The sequence below is a fragment of the Sprattus sprattus genome (genome assembly GCF_963457725.1).
Source record: "Sprattus sprattus genome assembly, chromosome: 6".
Taxonomy (NCBI): domain Eukaryota; kingdom Metazoa; phylum Chordata; class Actinopteri; order Clupeiformes; family Clupeidae; genus Sprattus; species Sprattus sprattus.
In genome coordinates, this window is record NC_137925.1 from 2,516,712 (window position 1) to 2,536,487 (window position 19,776).

Genomic DNA, 19,776 nt, shown 5'->3' on the forward strand with positions numbered 1-19,776 from the left:
TTCTCAGCCCAACAACTTTAATCCAGCAGGTGTATTATAGTTGGGCCTATGGAGGTCAATAGGCCGTTCGGTTTATTGGTTCTGGACCGCGCAAAGCCGATAATTCCCCACTTTTTATTTCAGAATATGTTAGTAGAGGTTCTGCTGAAGAGATCTATGCCCCATATTAGGCGAGACAATTTTTAGTTTCCCTAGCCCAACAACTTCCAGCAGGTGTGTTCAGTTGGGCTCATAGGTTACTTTATCTTTAATTGTTTTAATGGTATGACACTTTTTTTGTTAGTTTTTGTGATATATATTGTTATATGTGCTTTAGACGTGATGTGTTCATTGCTCGACAATTTAGCTAACAGATTATTTTATTATTATTATTATTATTATTAATACTTTCTTGAAAACCGAAAACTTTTATTCTGAAAATATGCTAACTGTTAGCCTAAAGCACTAGTTCCTGTTTCATTTGGTATTTGGGCCATCTTCACACTGCTATAGAGAAAAACCATCTTGTACAAAAGATTGAAGTGTATAAAATAACTGGAATTAAAAAAGTGTGAATTCTGGACACAAATACTTCAAGAGAGCATTATAACATTTATTTCTTAAAATTCTTTATTCATAAACTTGATGCAAGTTTACAAATTACTGTACATGGTCAAAATTACACTTACAATGAAAAAAATAAAATAAAACAAAAGTTGAAACGCATGCTAACAGTGCTTAACTCCATTACCCACCCAATAACAACAACAGGCCAGTGAACTGAACCAGAACATGTTGGAGGCCCGGCCCTGTACAGCCAAGCCAGGCCCAACCTTCCCCCCACACACACACACACACACACACACACACACACACACACACACACACTGGGACACCAGCAACGGTTAGTGAGAGAGCAGCCTGCGTGTAACACGCAGGTGGAAGTCGGGAGGAGGAATAAGACTGTAACTAGGGGACTCGAAGAGATGCGGTTGCCATGATGCACCTTGGTCCAGTGCTGGCGTTTAGGTCCGAGTACGTCTGGTCAGTAGTCTGAACGAGAGAGTCTGTGTGTGTGTGTGTGTGTGTGAGGGAGTGAGAGTGTGTGTATCTGTGTGTGTGTGTGTGTGTCTGAGTGTGTGGCCGTGCTAGTCAGGGGCCGGGATGGTTTGGATTAATACAACAGTTGCTTGCAACGTCAACGGTCAGCTCAAGAATGAGCTTTAGGAGGGAACCACCAACTGACATCTATCAACACAGAAGCAAATAAGGCCTGTCCCTGGACTCTCCAAGCACACGTTGGTGCTCGGAGAGTAAAAAATAAAAATAAACGAAAAAAAGAAATCTTCCTTAACACTGGAAAAGGTTATTCCCTGGGGCCATCTAAAAGAGTAGTCCTTGAGTACTGCTTGAGAAGTAGTTCTACTTAAGAGGCGTGATATTTTAAAAACACAGAGTGAAAGGAACACTCCCCAATGGTAGGGAGCACAACACAAATCGCTAGATAGTTCTTACATGATGTTTTGGGGCATTTTTCAGGTATGTTATCCATGGAAGTCAGTTTGTTTCTGTCCTTGAAGCTTGTCGGTGGAGAGTGGGCATATTAATAAACGGGCACTCACGATAGGAAGTGTGATTAAAGTCAATGACAACACGGACAAATTTAGACAAATGGCAAAGTCTGGTCTTAGGAAGGACTTTACGAGTACCAGTGGAACATGCCGTCCAAAGATTCTTCTGTCCAATTAGATCAGAACTCCTAAGACATAGAAGAAGTTGTCCATGTGGAATAAACAGAATAGGTCTTGGACCTTTCCCTGGCAAGAGAATGGAAGGAAAAATCCTGCGAATCAGTGCGGTTTTATAAATAAGCTCAAATCCATAGGCTGACTGTGGGCTACAAGGAATCCCTTGATGCGTTTTCTGTTAAGCAGACATAGGCTGGTAGCCTGTGTTGTGTGCGTCCATCTTGACCTGGGAATCAGGAAAGAACCCTAGGTTGCTCTGCCTCGCCCTTAAACTGAAGAGAACAGATGTGAGCTGTGTCTGACCTCTGATGAGGTTCCAATGACCTCCAATGTACTTCCAATGACCTGTTCGATCAAATGTTGGTAAAAAGTACCCATGATTAAAACACAGGAGATCATTTCCTTAAACACATGGAGATAATTCCCTTCATCCGTCCACTAATATCACGGCCTGTTAAGTCCGCGTCACTTAGATTTGTCTGTGTCCTTGTATACGGGCTTGATGGAGGAAACCAAAATGTTCACGTGTGAAAGTCCTGTGTCCATAATTGCGCTTATTGCATAACCAGTAACATTGGTTATAGAGGAATGATCACTGTAGGCATTAAGTTGAAAGCAGAGCCACGGCCATTAAGAAATGGCTGAAGGCCAAGCGTTTCAATCTCTTACTGAAAACAAAACAAAAGACAATAATAGCAGTAGTCATCAAAATGCTTTACAAGAAAACATGGTTTGTAAGGTATGCCTTTACGTTTGATAAGTTTTCCTAACTTCCACGAGGAGAGATTTGTTTAACGTCTGACGAGGCTGCATTTTTTTTCTGTCCATAAGGTCAGTTCCCACTGTCCAAGACAGCCTTGATGAAGCCTGTTCCCTCCCCACCCACTCACATATAGTAAGGATACTTCAGAGGGACAAAAAAGGAAAAAGAAAGAAACAACAGAAAAATAAGAAGATTCATTCTCATAAGTACAATGTTTACAATGTGGAGTTAAATTCTACTACAGTTTACAGTGAGTAAAACCGAACCTTGCCACTGCTTAGCCTGGTCGCTTTCCCGAGGGAGGGAGGGGCAGGCGGGGGCGGGGAGTGGGGTGGGGTGGGGTGGGGTGGCAGTAGCCAATCACACGGAAGCTTGAGGAGAAACAAGCAATGGTTGAGGGCGATCTCCTTCCTTCTCAGGGCTCAACCAGATCAACCACGATAGACTGTCCTTCCATGATCATCTAACGTTCCCTTTTTTCTCCCTCCCTCTCTCTCTCTCTCTCTCTTCATCTGTCTTTCTTTACCTCCCTCTCCCGCTCCATATTTTGGCGTACGTATACAGGCCTCAGGCGACTGGTGGGGAGAGCCTCAGAGCATCCGCTTCCAATGAGGGGAATCTGGGCATTGTATGGGAAACGCATACAGCTAGACAAACATCACAGAAGCCACCCACAGCCTAAGATAGCGTCCCCCAGACAACAAAGTCACCAAAACCCACCTTACCCTTCCACTCTTTCAAAGGAGGGGACAAGCATATTTTTTTTTTCTTTTCTCTCCTTTTTTCTTTCTTTCTTTCTTTCTTTCTTTCTTTCTTTCTGTTTATTTTTTTTCCTTTTGTAGTCCAGTCCATGGCTACTAACATGGTTGAAGTCAAAGGAGCCTGTGCTGTCCAAAGGAATCATAGCCATCAACACCACTGCTTACAAAAAAAAAAAATGAAATGGGGGGAAAAAAATGAAAGAGCGACAAAGACAGATTTCTTTCTTTCCTCTTCAGTATCCCGTGCGTTATTCAATAGGCTGGAAGAAAGATAGAAAGAGGACAGTGGAGGAAAGGAGATGCCCGAGAGAGAGAAAGAGAAAGAGAGAGAGAGAGAGAGAGAGAGAGAGAGAGAGAGAGAGAGAGAGAGAGAGAGAGAGAAAGGAAGGAGACACTGAAAGAGGGGGAGATATCTTCTCGTCAGGTTACATGAGGAGGTGATCAGTTAGGGGATGCTACCCTCTGGTTTTCAAGGTCAAAAAAGGTGAAACCAGTCCGGGAGGGGAGGAGGGAAGGGGGGGGCTCCAGTCAGCAACTAATTAAGAGTAAAATCATAAGGGAGAAACGACGACCTGAACACACACCCAGCTGGGTCCCGGCTCACACACCACCACGGACACCTTCTACCCATCCTCCTTAGGGGGTGTGTACCAGCCTACAGAATCACACACACACACACACACACACACACACACACACACACACACACACACACAGGGGAGAGAAGGGTTTTTATTAAGACATGCTTACACACAATGACCATGCAACATAAAGACATAAGAGACAAACATGACCTAGCTTCCTACTATACTGCATCAAGCACAGAACAGCTCCTATTGTTTTGGATCATGTTTTCAGTGTTTAGTCATTGTCAATGGCAGTTATCAAGTATTCCCAAGAACAAACACTTTGTAAAGGTTTCTCCCTTGGGGCCCGGTTCTCTAGACACATGGCTCTAAGGGCCTCTATATTTAGAACCAGGACTGCTCCCCAACAGATGCCTCTAAGAACTGTCTGATGTTGGTTTGTTTGCAGCTAGTGTTCACAAAACATTAAGAAAAAAAACAAACTCAAAATCACCAAGCATGCATTTTAAAAGTTAAACAAATATCAAATGCCTGAAGTGATTTAATTTCATAGTCCTTCATTTTAACAAGGACATGACATCAACAATTACCCTGATGCAATTACATTGAACCACTACACACACACACACACACACCCGGCAACTAAAGGCTTTACTGAGGAAACAAACAAACAAACAAACAAACAAACAAACAAACAAACAAACAAACAAGCGAAACAAAGGCAAATGACTGAGCAGTAGTCAAGCACAGACTAGTCAGTCTTGCGTGGCGCACTTACCATTCTTTTCATGGATCTGCACCAGGGATTTGTATGACTGCTGTGCTCTGGCAAGATTGTATTGGTTCTGGAAGGTGGACATGGAAGAGGATATTACACAGGGCGAGTCACCGAGGTTAACTACAGCTTTAAAAGCAAGTCATAAAGGTTTTCGATTTCCCCACTCACACACACACACACACACACACACACACACACACACATATTTAGAGCACAGTTGTGGTTTAGTGTTATACACAGTGATTACAGGAGACCGTCTCAGTCAAACAAGCAGATTTGCTTTGCAATGACACAGTACAAAAGCCCCTTTACATACACACTGTGAACACTACATGACAAACTGGAGCTGCAAAGCTCTTATGAGAAGATTCAAGCCTTCATGGTTAACATTTCCAACAGTTGGAGAGAGACTTGGCACACACACATACACACACACACACACATCATTTATTCAGAGTTGACTAGAGGGATGGACAGACAAAGACACACACACAATTTCTATTTGAATCAATTTTACAGACAGACAGACAGACATACAGACAGACAGACAGACAGACGACACACACCCACACACACTTAAAAGCGATAGACCAATCTCATACTTTTCACACTTTGATGGATGGACACACACACAAAATAAAACACACGCACACACACACACACACACACACTGGCAGCAGCATGACTCACCTTATTGGCTCCAAACTGCACTCTGGCTTTTCCTTTGACTAAAGTGGCGTTGATCTGCATGATGACAGACTCAATGGAATAGGCACTGCTCCAGCCCTGCCAACCACACACACACACACGACATATTAAAATCACAAACCACAAACCACAAGACAAGCTCAAGTCTAATTACAAAACATGTGTGTGCACACATTCACCTTTACACACACACACATTCAAAACAAGTATCCATCAAACACAGATATACCACAGAAATGTAAGTACCCATCATACCCAAAGACTTGTATAACAAGTCCGAGCGGACAACAAGATGCGTCAACTCAACTCTGCCACCTTGTGGACACAGGAGGGAATTACAATTGAAAGAATGCGTTTCAGACAGACCGACTGACCGACAGACGGACGGACATACCCTCTTATAGAGATGCCGGACGCATCTAAAAACATCTGACTGACCTGCTTGGTTAGAAGCTCCATGCACAGGGCTCCTCCTCCAAGGACATAACTACAAGAGAGAGGCAGAATGAGCAAGAGCGTCTTCACCATGGTGGAGTCATGTTGGAGAGCGAGTGTGTAGACATGCAAGTCCTGGTATTTACTTAAAATAGCGTAAATGGTATGTTTACGTGCACACTAAATTCCTGGCTTGGATTCAAACCCTTCCTTTTTGCATAGCGACAGCAGAACAATTGTTGCTAAACACTTGCTGTTGAATATATGCATTCATTATATATAGGAATATATGTACTCATTATATAGAAATATATGTATTCATTATATATAGGAATATATGTATTCGTTATATATAGGAATATATGTATTCATTATATATAGAAATATATGTATTCATTATATATAGGAATATATGTATTCATTATATATAGAAATATATGTATTCATTATATATAGAAATATATGTATTCATTTTATATATAGGAATATATGAGAGAGATGCACTCACCCTCCAGACAGGACAGGAGAGACCACCCGCACAAATGGAGGATCAAAAGGGAAATTGTCCTAGAGAGAAATACACAAGAAGTGTTTAACAGAGTCGACAAACTTCTCTCACTTGGTCAATTGATGTTTTACTACACTTCCAAAGGTTGTGCATAAATGGCATAGTGCGCAGTATCTATGTATCTCTATGCAGATATAGATGGCTTCCTTCCGCACACACCACACCCTTCTTGCTGCGGTGGTGTGTTCTGCTTGATTGGGCTCAGGCCAGCTCTGTGGTGGGGCGGGCGGCGGGGGGGGGGGGGGGGGGGTGGGGGGGGGGGGCGGGCTGAGGACTCTTACTTTGTAGGAGAAGTTGAGCAGGATGTAGTCCATTCCCTCCTTCTCCTTCAGTACCTGCAGGTCACTGTGCAGGGGGCTGTCTGGGTCTACCCTGTTCAACACACACACACACACACACACACACACACACACCATCAGAACACACTGGGAGCCACAAAACAGCACAGAGACGTCGTAGAAGTAGAAAGCCGGAGAAGAGTGGACACATCAGGTCCAAAAGCAGAGTCTGGTCCCTAAAAACAGAACTAACACACATGGGCGTCTGAAGGACAACGGTAGTGTCACTGTGGCCATTCAGTGGTTGTAGGTGCAGCTGGACAAGCCTACCTCAGCAAATACTGATTATTGTGAGCACTCATGGTCTGCGCCACAGGCATGTCCCTGAGGGTCCTAAGCTCTCATGGTGTATCTGTTGTGTGTGTCTGTGTGTGTGTGTGTGTGTGTATGTATGTATGTGTGTGTGGGCATGTATGTGTGTGTGGGCATGGCAAGAGGGACCCTGGCCTCGAATATATCACTGCATTGATAAAAGCCACAGGTCATTCCTAGTAGCGCATATTAAATCTATTTAAGGTTGTGGCCTAATCACTGGCTTTAACGATGGCTTAATCGAATCCACTACACCCCCTTCACACATAACAGGGATGACACGAGGGGTGTGTTTCGGGGTGGCATAAGGTACTCACGTTCTCAGCTTGACGTGCCACTCGTACAGACTGTCATTGACCAGCTCCACGGAGTAGATCCCTGTGCAAAGGGGAGAATGACATGTTTACGAGTGACCTCCAGCGGACTGGATGCATTTTCTTCATTCTTTTACGAGTCTGCGTTCGGTTTTTATTTCAATGACGTGTTTGATAACTCAAGGAGTGGGTGCCTGTGTGTGCTGCGCAGATCATCTGCTGCTTTCTCCAATCAGATAAGAGGAATCGTGGTCAAACATAAACTAGACCTATGGGGTAGCCTTGCATCAATTATGTGGTGAGACAGCTCACCAGTGAGACCCTTAGCCTGCCATCCAGTGGGGCAGTTATCCCACTACCTAGCAGGGTAGTTAGCCTGCCATCCAGTGGGGCAGTTATCCCACATCCTAGCAGGGTAGTTAGCCTGCCATCCAGTGGGACAGTTATCCCACATCATAGCAGGGTAGTTAGCCTGCCATCCAGTGGGGCAGTTATCCCACTACCTAGCAGGGTAGTTAGCCTGCCATCCAGTGGGGCAGTTATCCCACTACCTAGCAGGGTAGTTAGCCTGCCATACAGTGGGACAGTTATCCAACTACCTAGCAGGGTAGTTAGCCTGCCATCCAGTGGGGCAGTTATCCCACATCATAGCAGGGTAGTTAGCCTGCCATCCAGTGGGACAGTTATCCCACATCATAGCAGGGTAGCTAGCCTGCTAGCCAGTCAGGCAGTTAGCCTTCTAGCCCAAAGGCAGTAAGCCAACCAACCTATGAGGGAGTTGACAAGAGCTTACCTGTTTTATAACTCTGAGACCTGTAGATCTCCCTGAGTTCCTTCATCAATCTATCTGAGGCCTGCACAGAGCCAGACACAGCACCCTGAAAAATACAAACACACACACACACAGTGCACACACACACACACAGAGACACACACACAGCGAGATCATACTCAAAGCACACTTTACTTCACAGATCATACACCAGGCACCAATTAATGTCTTAGACTAGATTAAATTACAGCAGACAAGTACGGATTGGTCCATATTGACAAGGGTAATCTCAATCATGGTGTTAGAACAATTAATCAAGTGTATAGACAAGGCCAATGTTACAGGCACAACCAGGCAAAGATGCTGTTGACAAAGAGAATGTGCCATCTTGCCATACTGGGTGGCAAATGACACCAGAATAATGTTCCTTAGGTCCTGTCCACGCTAACACAGGGAAATGTGAAAATGCATAATTACGCCTCGCTGCTAAGCCTTTCTGTGCACACTAAAATGCCATTTTACAACACCGAAAATTATGCTTTTCGAAAACACTCTCTAAGGTAGATGAATTGGAAAAAACTGGGTTTGTATTGTAGTGTTGACAGGGATAACAGAGTTTCAGAAAGAATGACTATTGTATGGTTGCCATGACCCTGAAGAATGTTTAGGATAATGTTCCTTAGACAACCAGGGAGGATTCTGCAGTAAGAAGCCCAACCCACAGAACCCTAAGGCCACTGTAGTAATCAAATGTATTTTTACTGCACGACACGTACTACACTTCATACTGCTGTGAGATTGGGCTAGGAGGTGGTGGTCAGAGCATTACATTTCCTGAAAAGAAAAAAAAGTTTACAAAGGCTGCGGTGTTATGTTTATCAAAACAAGCAAACTCGCACAACACAGAGGAAAAAAAAGTTAAAATGTGTTCCAAAAATATCTACTGAGACCAGGAATAAGAGAAAAGGATCTGAATGGCAGAGAAAATGTGAAAACAGAGTAGAGAAAAGATGGCATAAAGCAGAGGCACATGCAGAGAAAGAAAACAGAAGAAATGGGATGCAGAAAGAGGAAGGGTGGGGGGGAGAGAGAGAGAGAGAGAGAGAGAGAGAGAGAGAGAGAGAGAGACAGAGAGAGAGAGAGAGAGAGAGAGGGAAGGAGACAGACAGAGAAAATATTGAAATGTCGAGTGGGAGGAGAGACCCGTAGGGATGGACAGGTAGAGACAGAGACAGAGTGAGAGACAGAGTGAGAGACAGAGTGAGAGTGAGAGATAAGGAGACAGACAGAGAAAATATTGAAACGTCGAGGGGGAGGAGAGACCCGTAGGGATGGACAGAGTGAGAGTGAGAGTGAGAGAGGAGGGGTGGGACTGGGAGGCAAGGAGGACGACAGGAGAGAGAGCAGAAGAGCTGAGAGAAATGCAGCTATGAGAACTCTCTACCCCTCCACCCCCCCGTGCGTCCTGCGCTAGAGCAGGAAGACATCTGACAGCCTCGTGTCTGCTCTACTTTCACCACATATATTTAGCACAACCTGCAAGAGAGCCCCCCCCCACACACACACACACACACACCATTCTTTACAACAGTGCAATCATAACAATCTTTAACTCACACACACTGCTCTAAACCATAAACACAACCACTCTCACACACTTAACCCATAAGCAAGCAAACACGCAAACACACCCACACACACCGTACACCGACAATACACTAGAAATACATCCCGTTTCCCTTGACCCCAAAAATGTAGAAAAAGATGTCCTTACCGAATGAGCACTTACATTCAAGTGATCCTGCCTCTGGTTTTTGCGGATCTTCTCGAGGATGGCCAGGTTCTCCTTCTCGATGCCATCGTCCTCAGACTTTTTCCCGTCCACCGGCTCTTCCTCCTTCATCTCGTAGTGGTCCAGGTCCTCGATGTCCTGCTCCAGCAATAGCGGGGGACAGAGAGACAGACGGGACAGGTGACCGTCAGTCAGGTTTAGGGTGAGTAAGAGGATATACAGTACCAGTCAAAAGTTTGGACACACCTTTCATTTCTTTGAGAAATGTTTTCTTTACTTTTATTATTTTCTACATGGTAGATTTATACTGAAGACATTTGAACTATAAAAAAAAAAAAGAACACATGTGGAATGATGTACTAAACAAAGAAAGAGTTATCTACCATGTAGAAAATAATAAAAGTAAAGAAAAAAAACTCCTCAAAAAATGAGGTGTGTCCCAACTTTGACTGGTACTGTAGATGGCCAGTGTCTTTTCCACAACAAGCCCTATATGGTATGCATGTGAATATATACAGTGTTGGATTTACACTAATAAGCCAATATGCAAGGAAGTAACTTCATTAAAGATGTCCTTTCCCTTTGGTGCTTCTTGTTAACACACTTGAACATCAATGTCATTTTAATTAAATTAAAAAGCAATATTAAAACAACACTGGAATAATTAAATATTTAAACGTAGGTCTGGACAAAATGTCAATTCATTCGATGATTTCAAGTTTTTGTTTTTACTATAACGACAGTAACGTTGTCGGTAGACTAAGCTTTTTCCCGTTACGTCGGTCACGGAACAATTCTACTGGTCTGTCGTTGACGGGTCCTACATTAGGCATGCTAGAGTGGTTGCCTGTTTAAAATGTTGTCACGTTAATGTTGCTGTAAACCGTAGATTAATAGCAACCAAATTACACTTGTGGTTGAGCAATGATGATGTGTTTAATCGCTAGTGATAATGAACAACGTCACACCAGGACAAACAATCACACATCACAAACATGCATAATCGATGTATTTTAATCTATGTTGACAAACAGAGGCCTAGGCCTATGGGTCAACTGAAACTAAACTGTACTTCTGACATCTTGTTTGTCTTCCGGTCATCATATTTTAAGAATATTATGGAACTTAAACTGGTGAATGATGAGTAGCCTATGTGAAAAATCTATTAAACATTTGTACTGCTTTTATTTTGTGTTCCCTCTCACATTATGATGTTATGTAAAGATTAGCAATACAGTTAAAATTAATACTGAAACCACAATGACTGTTCACATCGAAGACTTTATTCTTTTAGATTTGAGCACTTTTTTTTATTTTAGTCAGATAGAGTGGCATTGCCACCTACCGACCTTTCTTTAGTAATGCTGGTTGTATATAATAAAACCTGTATATGCAGCCTAGGGCTGGGTGATGGCACAGTCACTGGCAAATAGCCTTTTTGTTTTATAAGGAAAATTATTTTTGATGTAGAAAGAAAAAAAATGATTAAAATAGTCACTGAAACTAAATTCAGATTAGATTTTTTTTGGCCATGTTGCCCAGCCCAGGTTGAATGTAAGTAAAATAAGGTCAGTATAGAGCAGAAAATGATTATCCTCATGATTATCCAACATTATCCTCTATATGCACAACAACAGAAAAAACGAAAGGAAAAGACCTCTCCCATTTCTTCCTCCTCCTCTTCCTCTGAAGTGACCTCATCTGTGGTGGCATGCTAGAGTGAAAGGAAAAAGAGAGCCAGAGAGAGAGAGAGAGAGAGAGAGAGAGAGAGCGAGAGAGAGAGAGAGAGAGCGAGAGACAGAGAGAGAGAGACAGAGAGAGAGAGACAGAGAGAGAGAGAGAGAGACAGAGAGAGAGAGAGAGACAGAGAGAGGGGTTAGCTTTAGCTGACAAATCAGAACTATTCACCTCCATTCACCCATATTGACCCATTCGTTTAAACTGAGAGACCGCATTCCAAACATGTCAGCGGTGGCACTGGCCTACACTGGTGTGTGTGTGTGTGTGTGTGTGTGTGTTTCAGTTCAAACCATGGCTACAAACAACAAAGGAAAAACAAAAACTGTCACACAGGCTTCTTCCTCATTCTTCTATGAAAGCCCTGGAATAATATCAGTTGAAATATCATGGGCGTCTTTCACGTGAGTGACGCCTCGATTAACATTTTGGTCGTGATTAGACAAAGTTTTTAGACCTCTTGCGCGACCAGTTACCACAAAGGCAACCCTGCCTTCCTGTCTTTAGCAGTGAACCAGACGAACCCACAGAGACAGAGCATTTCCTCCTCGACCCTGAACACCGGATGCCTCTATTGATTTCACCTCTCTGAACCCACTCACTCTCCTCCGTCTCAGGATGCAGTTCATTTCAAAGGCTGAGGAGCCGCAGAGGGTAAACGAAGAAAACCTCTACGGTGATATCAACGGGAACAAGGCAGGTTCAACAAGACACAGATGTGTTAACTAAACGAACAGGATGAGACGAGAAGGAGGTTTCTTAATGTGACAGAATAAGCTTGCTTTACAACACCCAACACAGCCGTCCTGAGATGTATAACAGCAACTATTAAGTCTCACAGAAGGCACACAAAAAAAAAAAACACGACTGTCAAGATTTTGCAGTGTTACATAACCTGGGATCGTTAAGCAAAGTGTGTGACTAATCTCTTGAACATAAAGCAAAGTGCGAACACCGCTTAATTAAATGTTGCGTACACTTTTGTTACTGACAAATTTTTAGCACTATTAACAGAATGTATAATTGTTGTTCAGAGCAGATTAGGAACAGTGTCACATAGTTCTTGTAGCGGACTTGTGACCTTTAAAGGCACAGCGCCCCAATGTAAGAGTATGAATGTTCAAATACGTCAACTTGCTCGACTCGTCTATTTAGCCCATTAGAGACTCTGACGTAGAATCATCCGTCCACTTACTGGTGACATTCTCCGCTAATGGCATCATTATAACGTCCAGTAGTCAGAGGCCAGCACTCAGAACTAACTCAGAACGAGTGACTTCACCCAATGTGGAGGTAAAGAGAACAAGGACCCAGTTTAGACAAATCAGAATTCATAGACCACTCCAGGCTGCCTTCCCCAGTGAAAGCTGGCATGAAGTCATGGGAAAACTGTTCATCGCAAACACATATAGTGTCTTGTTTGTCAAGTACAGGAGTTGAGTAGATCAATCTCAAAACGCCTCCTGTTCTAGTTAGCTGGGCTATCGCCTCCAGCATATTTGCTTTCAGGTGCTTTAGTGTAGGCTCAAAACGATGATTTATGGCTGCACACAGGCAGTGGAGTAGGTCTTACCTTGCGTTCCTGATTCACAGGCCCGGCGGGAAGCGGCTGGTCCAGCATCTCCACGTCAGGGTGTTGGGGCAGATTGTAGAGGCGGCACAGGTCACAGATCAGCCTCTTCAGCTGCTGCAGGAGCTGTTGGAGGACAGCAGCAAGACTTGCATGAATCACTGGTGGGTGTGAAGCAGCATCATCTAGGTTTCAAACTGGACTTTAAGACCTGCTTTTGTAGGGAACTAATTTCTATACACATCCTTTAATCTATTTGGATGGAAAATGATTACTGGTCACTGCCAGGTTTTTACTGCTTTTGCTTTTAAACGCTTTTCGAGGTTTGCTGCATTCTTTTGTTGTAGGCAGAGTAGTGTATAATACCCTAAAATTAATTTAGGCTGAATGGTCACTGGGCTATATGTGGTTTAAAGGAATCATTTTATATTACTACCTTAGTGAGGCATTAAGGCATGAGACATTGAGACACGAGACATATTGGTTTCTAACTGGCACCTTTCATTTGCAGCAGAGCTCTTGACCAGCTAAAGTACAGCAGGAAGAGGAATGCTCAGTTCCTATTTAAGGGAATCTCGTCCAGTGGCCCATTTAGCGAACATGAGGAGGCCATCACCAACGCCACTGCAGAGGAGGCCCTCTAAGCTAGCAATGATGTGGTTTTCCGATTCGACATTATATACGAGAACAGGGCCAGATAGTCCACATACAAAAACTTTAGCCAGTACGCATATAGACATGTTTCACTATCCCAAATAAACTGTGCAGAATGGGTCTACACTACAGTCTCTCTCCCCCTCCCTCACATACACAGACAGACAGTACACATGAAAGGGGAGATTTTACACGCTGATTTACTCTGCACTGACAGGGGTCACGTTACCCTGTCCAAAGCAGGCGTGTCAGTTTCATCATAACTGCCAAACATACACATGGAAGGAAACTGAACTGAAGCGAGAGAGCATTTCCTCCCATGGTAAACACAGACTAGCCACGGGCATGTTCAGTCAACATCTACCAATGAGACAATTACACATCATTTAGAGCCTTAGGGGGGTGAGGGACTCAAACAGAACGATATCATCCAAGGAAAATTGCCATCCTCTGTGACTTAAAAATTGCTCACACATATACTTGACACTGGGATCATTTCCAGGCATAAGTATGAGACAATAAAACAGCGGACCGCAAACTGGTGATTTACAGATGTACAGTCAAAGGAACAACATAAAACCATAACAATCAATTTAGGGCTGACCCATCGGTCAATCATTCACTGCCCAAGATATAGACTTATACACCTATATTGTTACTCGTGTTACTTGAGAAAGGAACGCATATAAGACACAAAGCGAGGAGTGAAACTGCGTCTTTGCACTGGAACGTTGACCAGAAGTCAAGTGAGCGTTCACATGACAGTGCCAGTTAATTTTCTTCCCCTCCCATTAAGTTCTTCTTCGCTTTCCCTCTCTCTCTCTCTCTCTCTTGCTCTGTGTGTTGGAGCCCTTCAGCCTAACCAGCTTGTCCCTCCAAGTCTCAATCACAAAGACATTCAAGTCACAGATTTCGCCAAGATGTCAATGAAATGTGATGGAGAGCTGAGTCATGCTAAAGAAAATAATGAAGAAATAAACAGACGCCCAACTGGAGCAGCCAGCGTCATAAGATTCCCTCTGCAAAGCCACTGGTACATAACAGATTTGAATTCTCTTCCACTGACTGCAATAATCCCAGCCCTGGACTGAACCCCACCCAGTCCACACACACACACACACACACACACACACACACGATGCACTAGCTCGTCATCTCGCCTCACGGTCAGTCAGGCTAAAAAATAAAACATCCTTCAAAGACGCCGTTTTAAAATTGCCTTACACATACCCAGCCAGCACCAGACGGGCTCAACATCACAACACAAGACGACAACGGAGAGGTCCAGGAGGGCAAGAAATCCCATCAAGTTCAGCAGAGAAAAATGCCTCAACTGTCACTCCATGCATGTATTCACTTGTCTCTATTGCTCTCTCCGTCACTCATCATACACACATGTCTGGACCATCCCCCACACTTAAGCAGTCCTGCCAGCTATGGCTCTCATTCGTCACCGTTCTCAAAGTAGAGGTGAAGTTCATATCCACATCCAGAGCATCACACTGGGCCGACTGATGCCCAAGCTGTGGTTCTGATTCGGTGGGGTGGGAGGGGGAGAAACAACCGGACCACTCTTCCCTGAGTCAGGTTGATTTTTCCCTCCCCAGTGATTCTTTTCAGCCTGGGCTTTGGCATCTAGCACAACGCCGCTGTGGCATGCCTCTGCCCTTGACACAAAAAAGGCTTTCAAGGCACAAATTTAAAACGGGGGAAAAAAAAAAAAAAGGAAAAAAAAACACCAGTCACAGACAATTTATCCCCACAATTAGCAGGCTGGCCTATGATGGGTTTGAGAACAGCAGGGCTGCCCTGTGGCGTCAGAACAGCTACTGAGCCGTCCTGCTGAGATGCAACCTGGCCCATTAATTCTTGACTCTGAAGCGTACTACGTCAAAGGAAGTCCTTCCTGTTCTGGTTAGACGGCTAGTGTTTTTCTCCCCCCCACTTGTAAGCGCTTGATTTTGTCGCGTTATAAATTTGCTTCCAGGTTCGAGGGTGGAGGCCAAACGAAATCGAGGAAAATGTCAACTGGGGACAATTGAGGCCTTTGAAATGGCCAAAAGGCCTATACTTTCTTATTACAAGGAGAGCTGAAAATTATGAGAAATTAAATAGACACAATAATTCTTTTGTAAGAACAAATATCTACATAGACAACAGTGAAACTGCAGAAAACATCTTTAGTAACTTGACTCGTTCTCTGCATTTGAAATGACACCTCCTTTCAATACTGGCGCACATATCCAGAGAGACATGGTCATAACGCATTAGCCCAAATCAACAGGGACAATATACAATCTAAAACAGGCTTGCTAGTCCACTGATGTGAAGCTAGGTGTGTTGAGAATTCTTACCAGTGTGGTGCCCTTTCGGACATCGTCCAGCCTCTCCAACACCTGAGTCAGGCTCGGGTCATCGGAGTCCACAAACCATATTGGAGGTGTCGATGGGTACGACTCCTGGTAGACAAAGAGGGAAATTGGCACAGGTCAACATAAGTATACAGTTGCCGAAATATCCATTGTGAACTTTATGATCCGAAAAGAATGGAGGCAGTTCTGAAGAGAGACTTTTGGGAGTTACTCATTTGGCATTGACAGGTGGAGCACTTGAACGTTTCACTAGTATATGGTTTACTAGTTAGACAAGAATATTTGACAAGCATTCCAAATTACAGACAGGTCTAGACCTATAGTTTAATTAAGATCATCTGTGTCTGCCATGGGCAGAGAGCTTAAAAAATGCCTTTAGCCTTCTGGGTGGTAAAACCACAATTCCCAAGACACTTAAAAAAGAAAATACCACAATGTCGGGCGGCATATGCAACGTTCAACAAACATACAGAATTGTATATCTACATAGTTTGAGTGGAGAGAGATCTATTCAGGGCATAGGCTAAACGATGATGTCCAGGTAGATCAACTGAATACTGGTTAGCAAGATAGACCAATTATGTGCTACGTCAACGTTATTTGATCAGTTAACCTTAGTTGAATAATTGCCTTACAATTATGAGGGAAAGACGACTGCGCAGTTTTTTTCACGCCTTTGAATCTGACAACACAAAGACCAGCATACCAAAGTTGAAATATAGCCAATTTATGGTAATCCAACTTCAACACATCAAAGAGTGACACATTCCAGCCGTAGGATAGGAAACGTCAGCCGAAATAACCGGGAAGAAAGCTAGCTAACTAGCTAATAAGCTACCGACAGGAGATCATTAAAAATCTACCGCCAACTTAATCGTCACCACTTTTTACTTTAATATCAGCTGCTAACTGGTAGTTATATAATAACGGCAATATACTGCACTACATCCTACCCGTTTCCCTACACCTGGATCTATAACGGATGTGTCGTTTTAGTTAATGTTCGTAAACAAGCGCATTATTTGGACTGATTAGATAGCTGCTGTATAACCTGTCTTAAGATAGTGTTAGGCCATACTAGTGTTAGGCCAGAGATGAGTGCCACCTAACGCTGCCCTATTTGCTGGAATATCCAACGAGCTCTTCAACTACAAGAATTACACAGCCACCTCTCTATCAGAAATCACATCTGATGTCGCTGGCGAGTCCACTGAGCCAATGTTTCACCCATAACTGGTTATGTTAGCCGGCCACAGTGTTGTTCGTCACAGGTTATTTCAGCTAACTTAGCTACTTCGCAGTCACCAGGTGGCTAGCCTTGCCTGCTAGCCAAACATTAATGCTACATTAGCTATGTTGCTAACTAGCAAGCAACGCTAAAAGCTACAGATGACTGCTAAGTGAGCCGACAATGAACTCGAGAAAAACAAATTTGGTAACCCAATTGTCACAATGCAACAATATTCTACAAATCCGTAATTGATATATCCAATTGTATCGAGTTTTGTGACAATTGTGTGCGAACGGGCTTTGCAGTCTAGCTGACATTGTACAATTATGCATTTTCCGTCTGCGTGTCTGTCTGTCCTGACTTGTGATGAACAAAAATGCGAGATCCGACTTGCAGGCCCAACTCGCAACGGTAACGGTAGTGGGGCCACAGTTAGCTTGTTGTCTTGGAAAGGCGAATATTGCTAACAGCTAGCCTGTACAAAATATAGAAAATACTTTCCCCCGTTCCCCCGTACCGTGATGTTGCAGTGAATGATTAGCAGCTTCTCTCCGGTAACGTTGAACTGGCAGCTTAGCTCATCCGGCTTCCAGTCAATGATTCGAAAACGTTCATGATTCGGGTCAAAAATGGACTCCAGAAACTTCAACTCGGCCTTCAGTCCCGAAACGGACATCTTCCACTCATCTCCGGCTGGGCCGCAGGGGAGGGGGGAGAAGTCGGGACCTACTGCAGCCACGCAGTCGAGTCCGAAGCAAGCAGCACAAATGGCAACAAAGACGGGATAATACGCCTTTTGAACAACGCTCCCTGAATCTTAATGGCAACAACAGAGGGCTAGCAGCTAGCTAGCTGGCTAATAACAACGCCTCGGCCGTTGTTTTTTCGCCAATAAATTGTCGATGTCAGTACGGCAATGAACAAAACTAGAACTTCTCCGTGTTTACAATACTCTCGTTGATTATAAACAGCAGATAGCATGTACGTTAAACCGACCACAACTATAAAATATGGCAAGAAATGGACCACAATGCAGACAGAGTGAATCTTTATCCAGGCGCAGATGCGCAGAACAGAGGCTTCTTCTGGGGTTTAAAGATGGCGTGCCTTTCGGAGCCCGCAGAGTCCCAGCATACTGTGCGCCTGTAGCGGGGCGGAGAGCCTCCCTTAAAAAAAATTATAATGTGAAATGCCTTTATAACGGAGGATGAACCAAAGGTTTCGCATCTTGAAAGAGTAGGATAGAGCCTCATGCAAGCGTACCAAATAATGTTTATAAGTCTTCCAATTGAATTAGACTCTCATACACACTCCTTGGACTATGCCTGTTCCCCTTTCATCAAATGAACATCAATAAGCAATTATGGCTCTCATATATTTTCAGTAATTTAATGAAAGGCTTGTGCACATTATGAAGGGCTGTGGATGTCACATTAAGTTCACACACTGCTCTCACCACCACTGCTGCTGAAATGCTACAGCATGTCAGACAATGCAGTGCAATTCAATACAGCTCTGTAAAAAGCAGTTCTATAGATCTCTATTTTGTTCACTTGAATACAGTCCCATACAATAGGTTTGACTATGCAGCAGTCTGACACAGTTCATAACAATGCATGTCCTTTGTGTCATATTCACACTGTGGGTACATTATCTTGCATGATGTTAAAGGATCCTTGTGGTTTACTCAGTGGGACCTGAAAGTGAATGTTGAATCATCTCTTTATCATTACGCTGTTGATAGTTAACAAAAGTCACTTCCACGTGTAAGTAACCAAAGTCACTTTAGTGTACTGGGCTAGTCTGAGTCCCAAACATGAGGTGCAGGTACAGAAGTAATTGGATCCTCAAACATACTGAAACCGCGAGGAGATCTAGTTTGGATACATTCAGGGATCCCAATTTGAGCACAATCTTGAGCTCAAGCTTCAACAACAATTCCATATATACATGTGCATTTGCAACTGACAATTTATTGCATCGGAAATGGTCAAAGGGCCAAACTGGCCAATGGTCGTTTGGTGAGGGAGGTCAGAATATTTCCCAATGTACAATAGATCCTCAAATTACACACGTTGAATTGTGCTACCAACTTTTTCAATCATAGACAAACTTGAGCAGAGGCTGATGTGTCCTGTGCTGTTTTTTTTCTTTCTGATTTCAGACAAGTTGTTTGGCCGGTCATACATCCTTAGAGATGACAAGACATGTCTCTGCAAAATAGTTTAAAAAAAATATTGTTTGTATTGATAGAACATTTCCATATTCACATGTCCATTTACATGGCTTCCATGGTCTGATCCCATATGTATGACTTCAAATTGATGTAAAACATTATGGCCAAGGCTATGTCTCTG

General features: G+C 43.5%; 1 protein-coding gene across 3 annotated transcripts; it reads right to left on the reverse strand.

Annotated features, from left to right (window-relative positions):
* Positions 1-583: 583 nt before the first annotated feature.
* On the reverse strand, positions 584-18,482 carry LOC308367474 (ubiquitin-conjugating enzyme E2 Q2-like). Of its 3 annotated transcripts, none has more exons than XM_080841394.1 (13): positions 17,937-18,482; positions 16,171-16,275; positions 13,166-13,288; positions 11,513-11,569; positions 9,853-9,993; positions 8,085-8,169; positions 7,295-7,355; positions 6,609-6,699; positions 6,268-6,326; positions 5,763-5,811; positions 5,307-5,402; positions 4,617-4,683; positions 584-3,906 (listed from the first exon to the last, which is right to left on the reverse strand). In XM_080841394.1, the coding sequence occupies exons 1-13, from the start codon at positions 18,093-18,095 to the stop codon at positions 3,875-3,877; spliced, it is 1,125 nt and encodes a 374-aa protein (XP_080697520.1). In that variant the 5' UTR covers positions 18,096-18,482; the 3' UTR covers positions 584-3,874. The 3 variants fall into 3 exon arrangements, with proteins under 3 accessions (XP_080697520.1, XP_080697519.1, XP_080697521.1); XM_080841393.1 differs by having other exon boundaries at positions 9,838-9,993; XM_080841395.1 differs by lacking the exons at positions 584-3,906; positions 4,617-4,683; positions 5,307-5,402 and having other exon boundaries at positions 5,423-5,811; positions 9,838-9,993.
* Between the last annotated feature and the right edge of the window lie 1,294 nt (positions 18,483-19,776).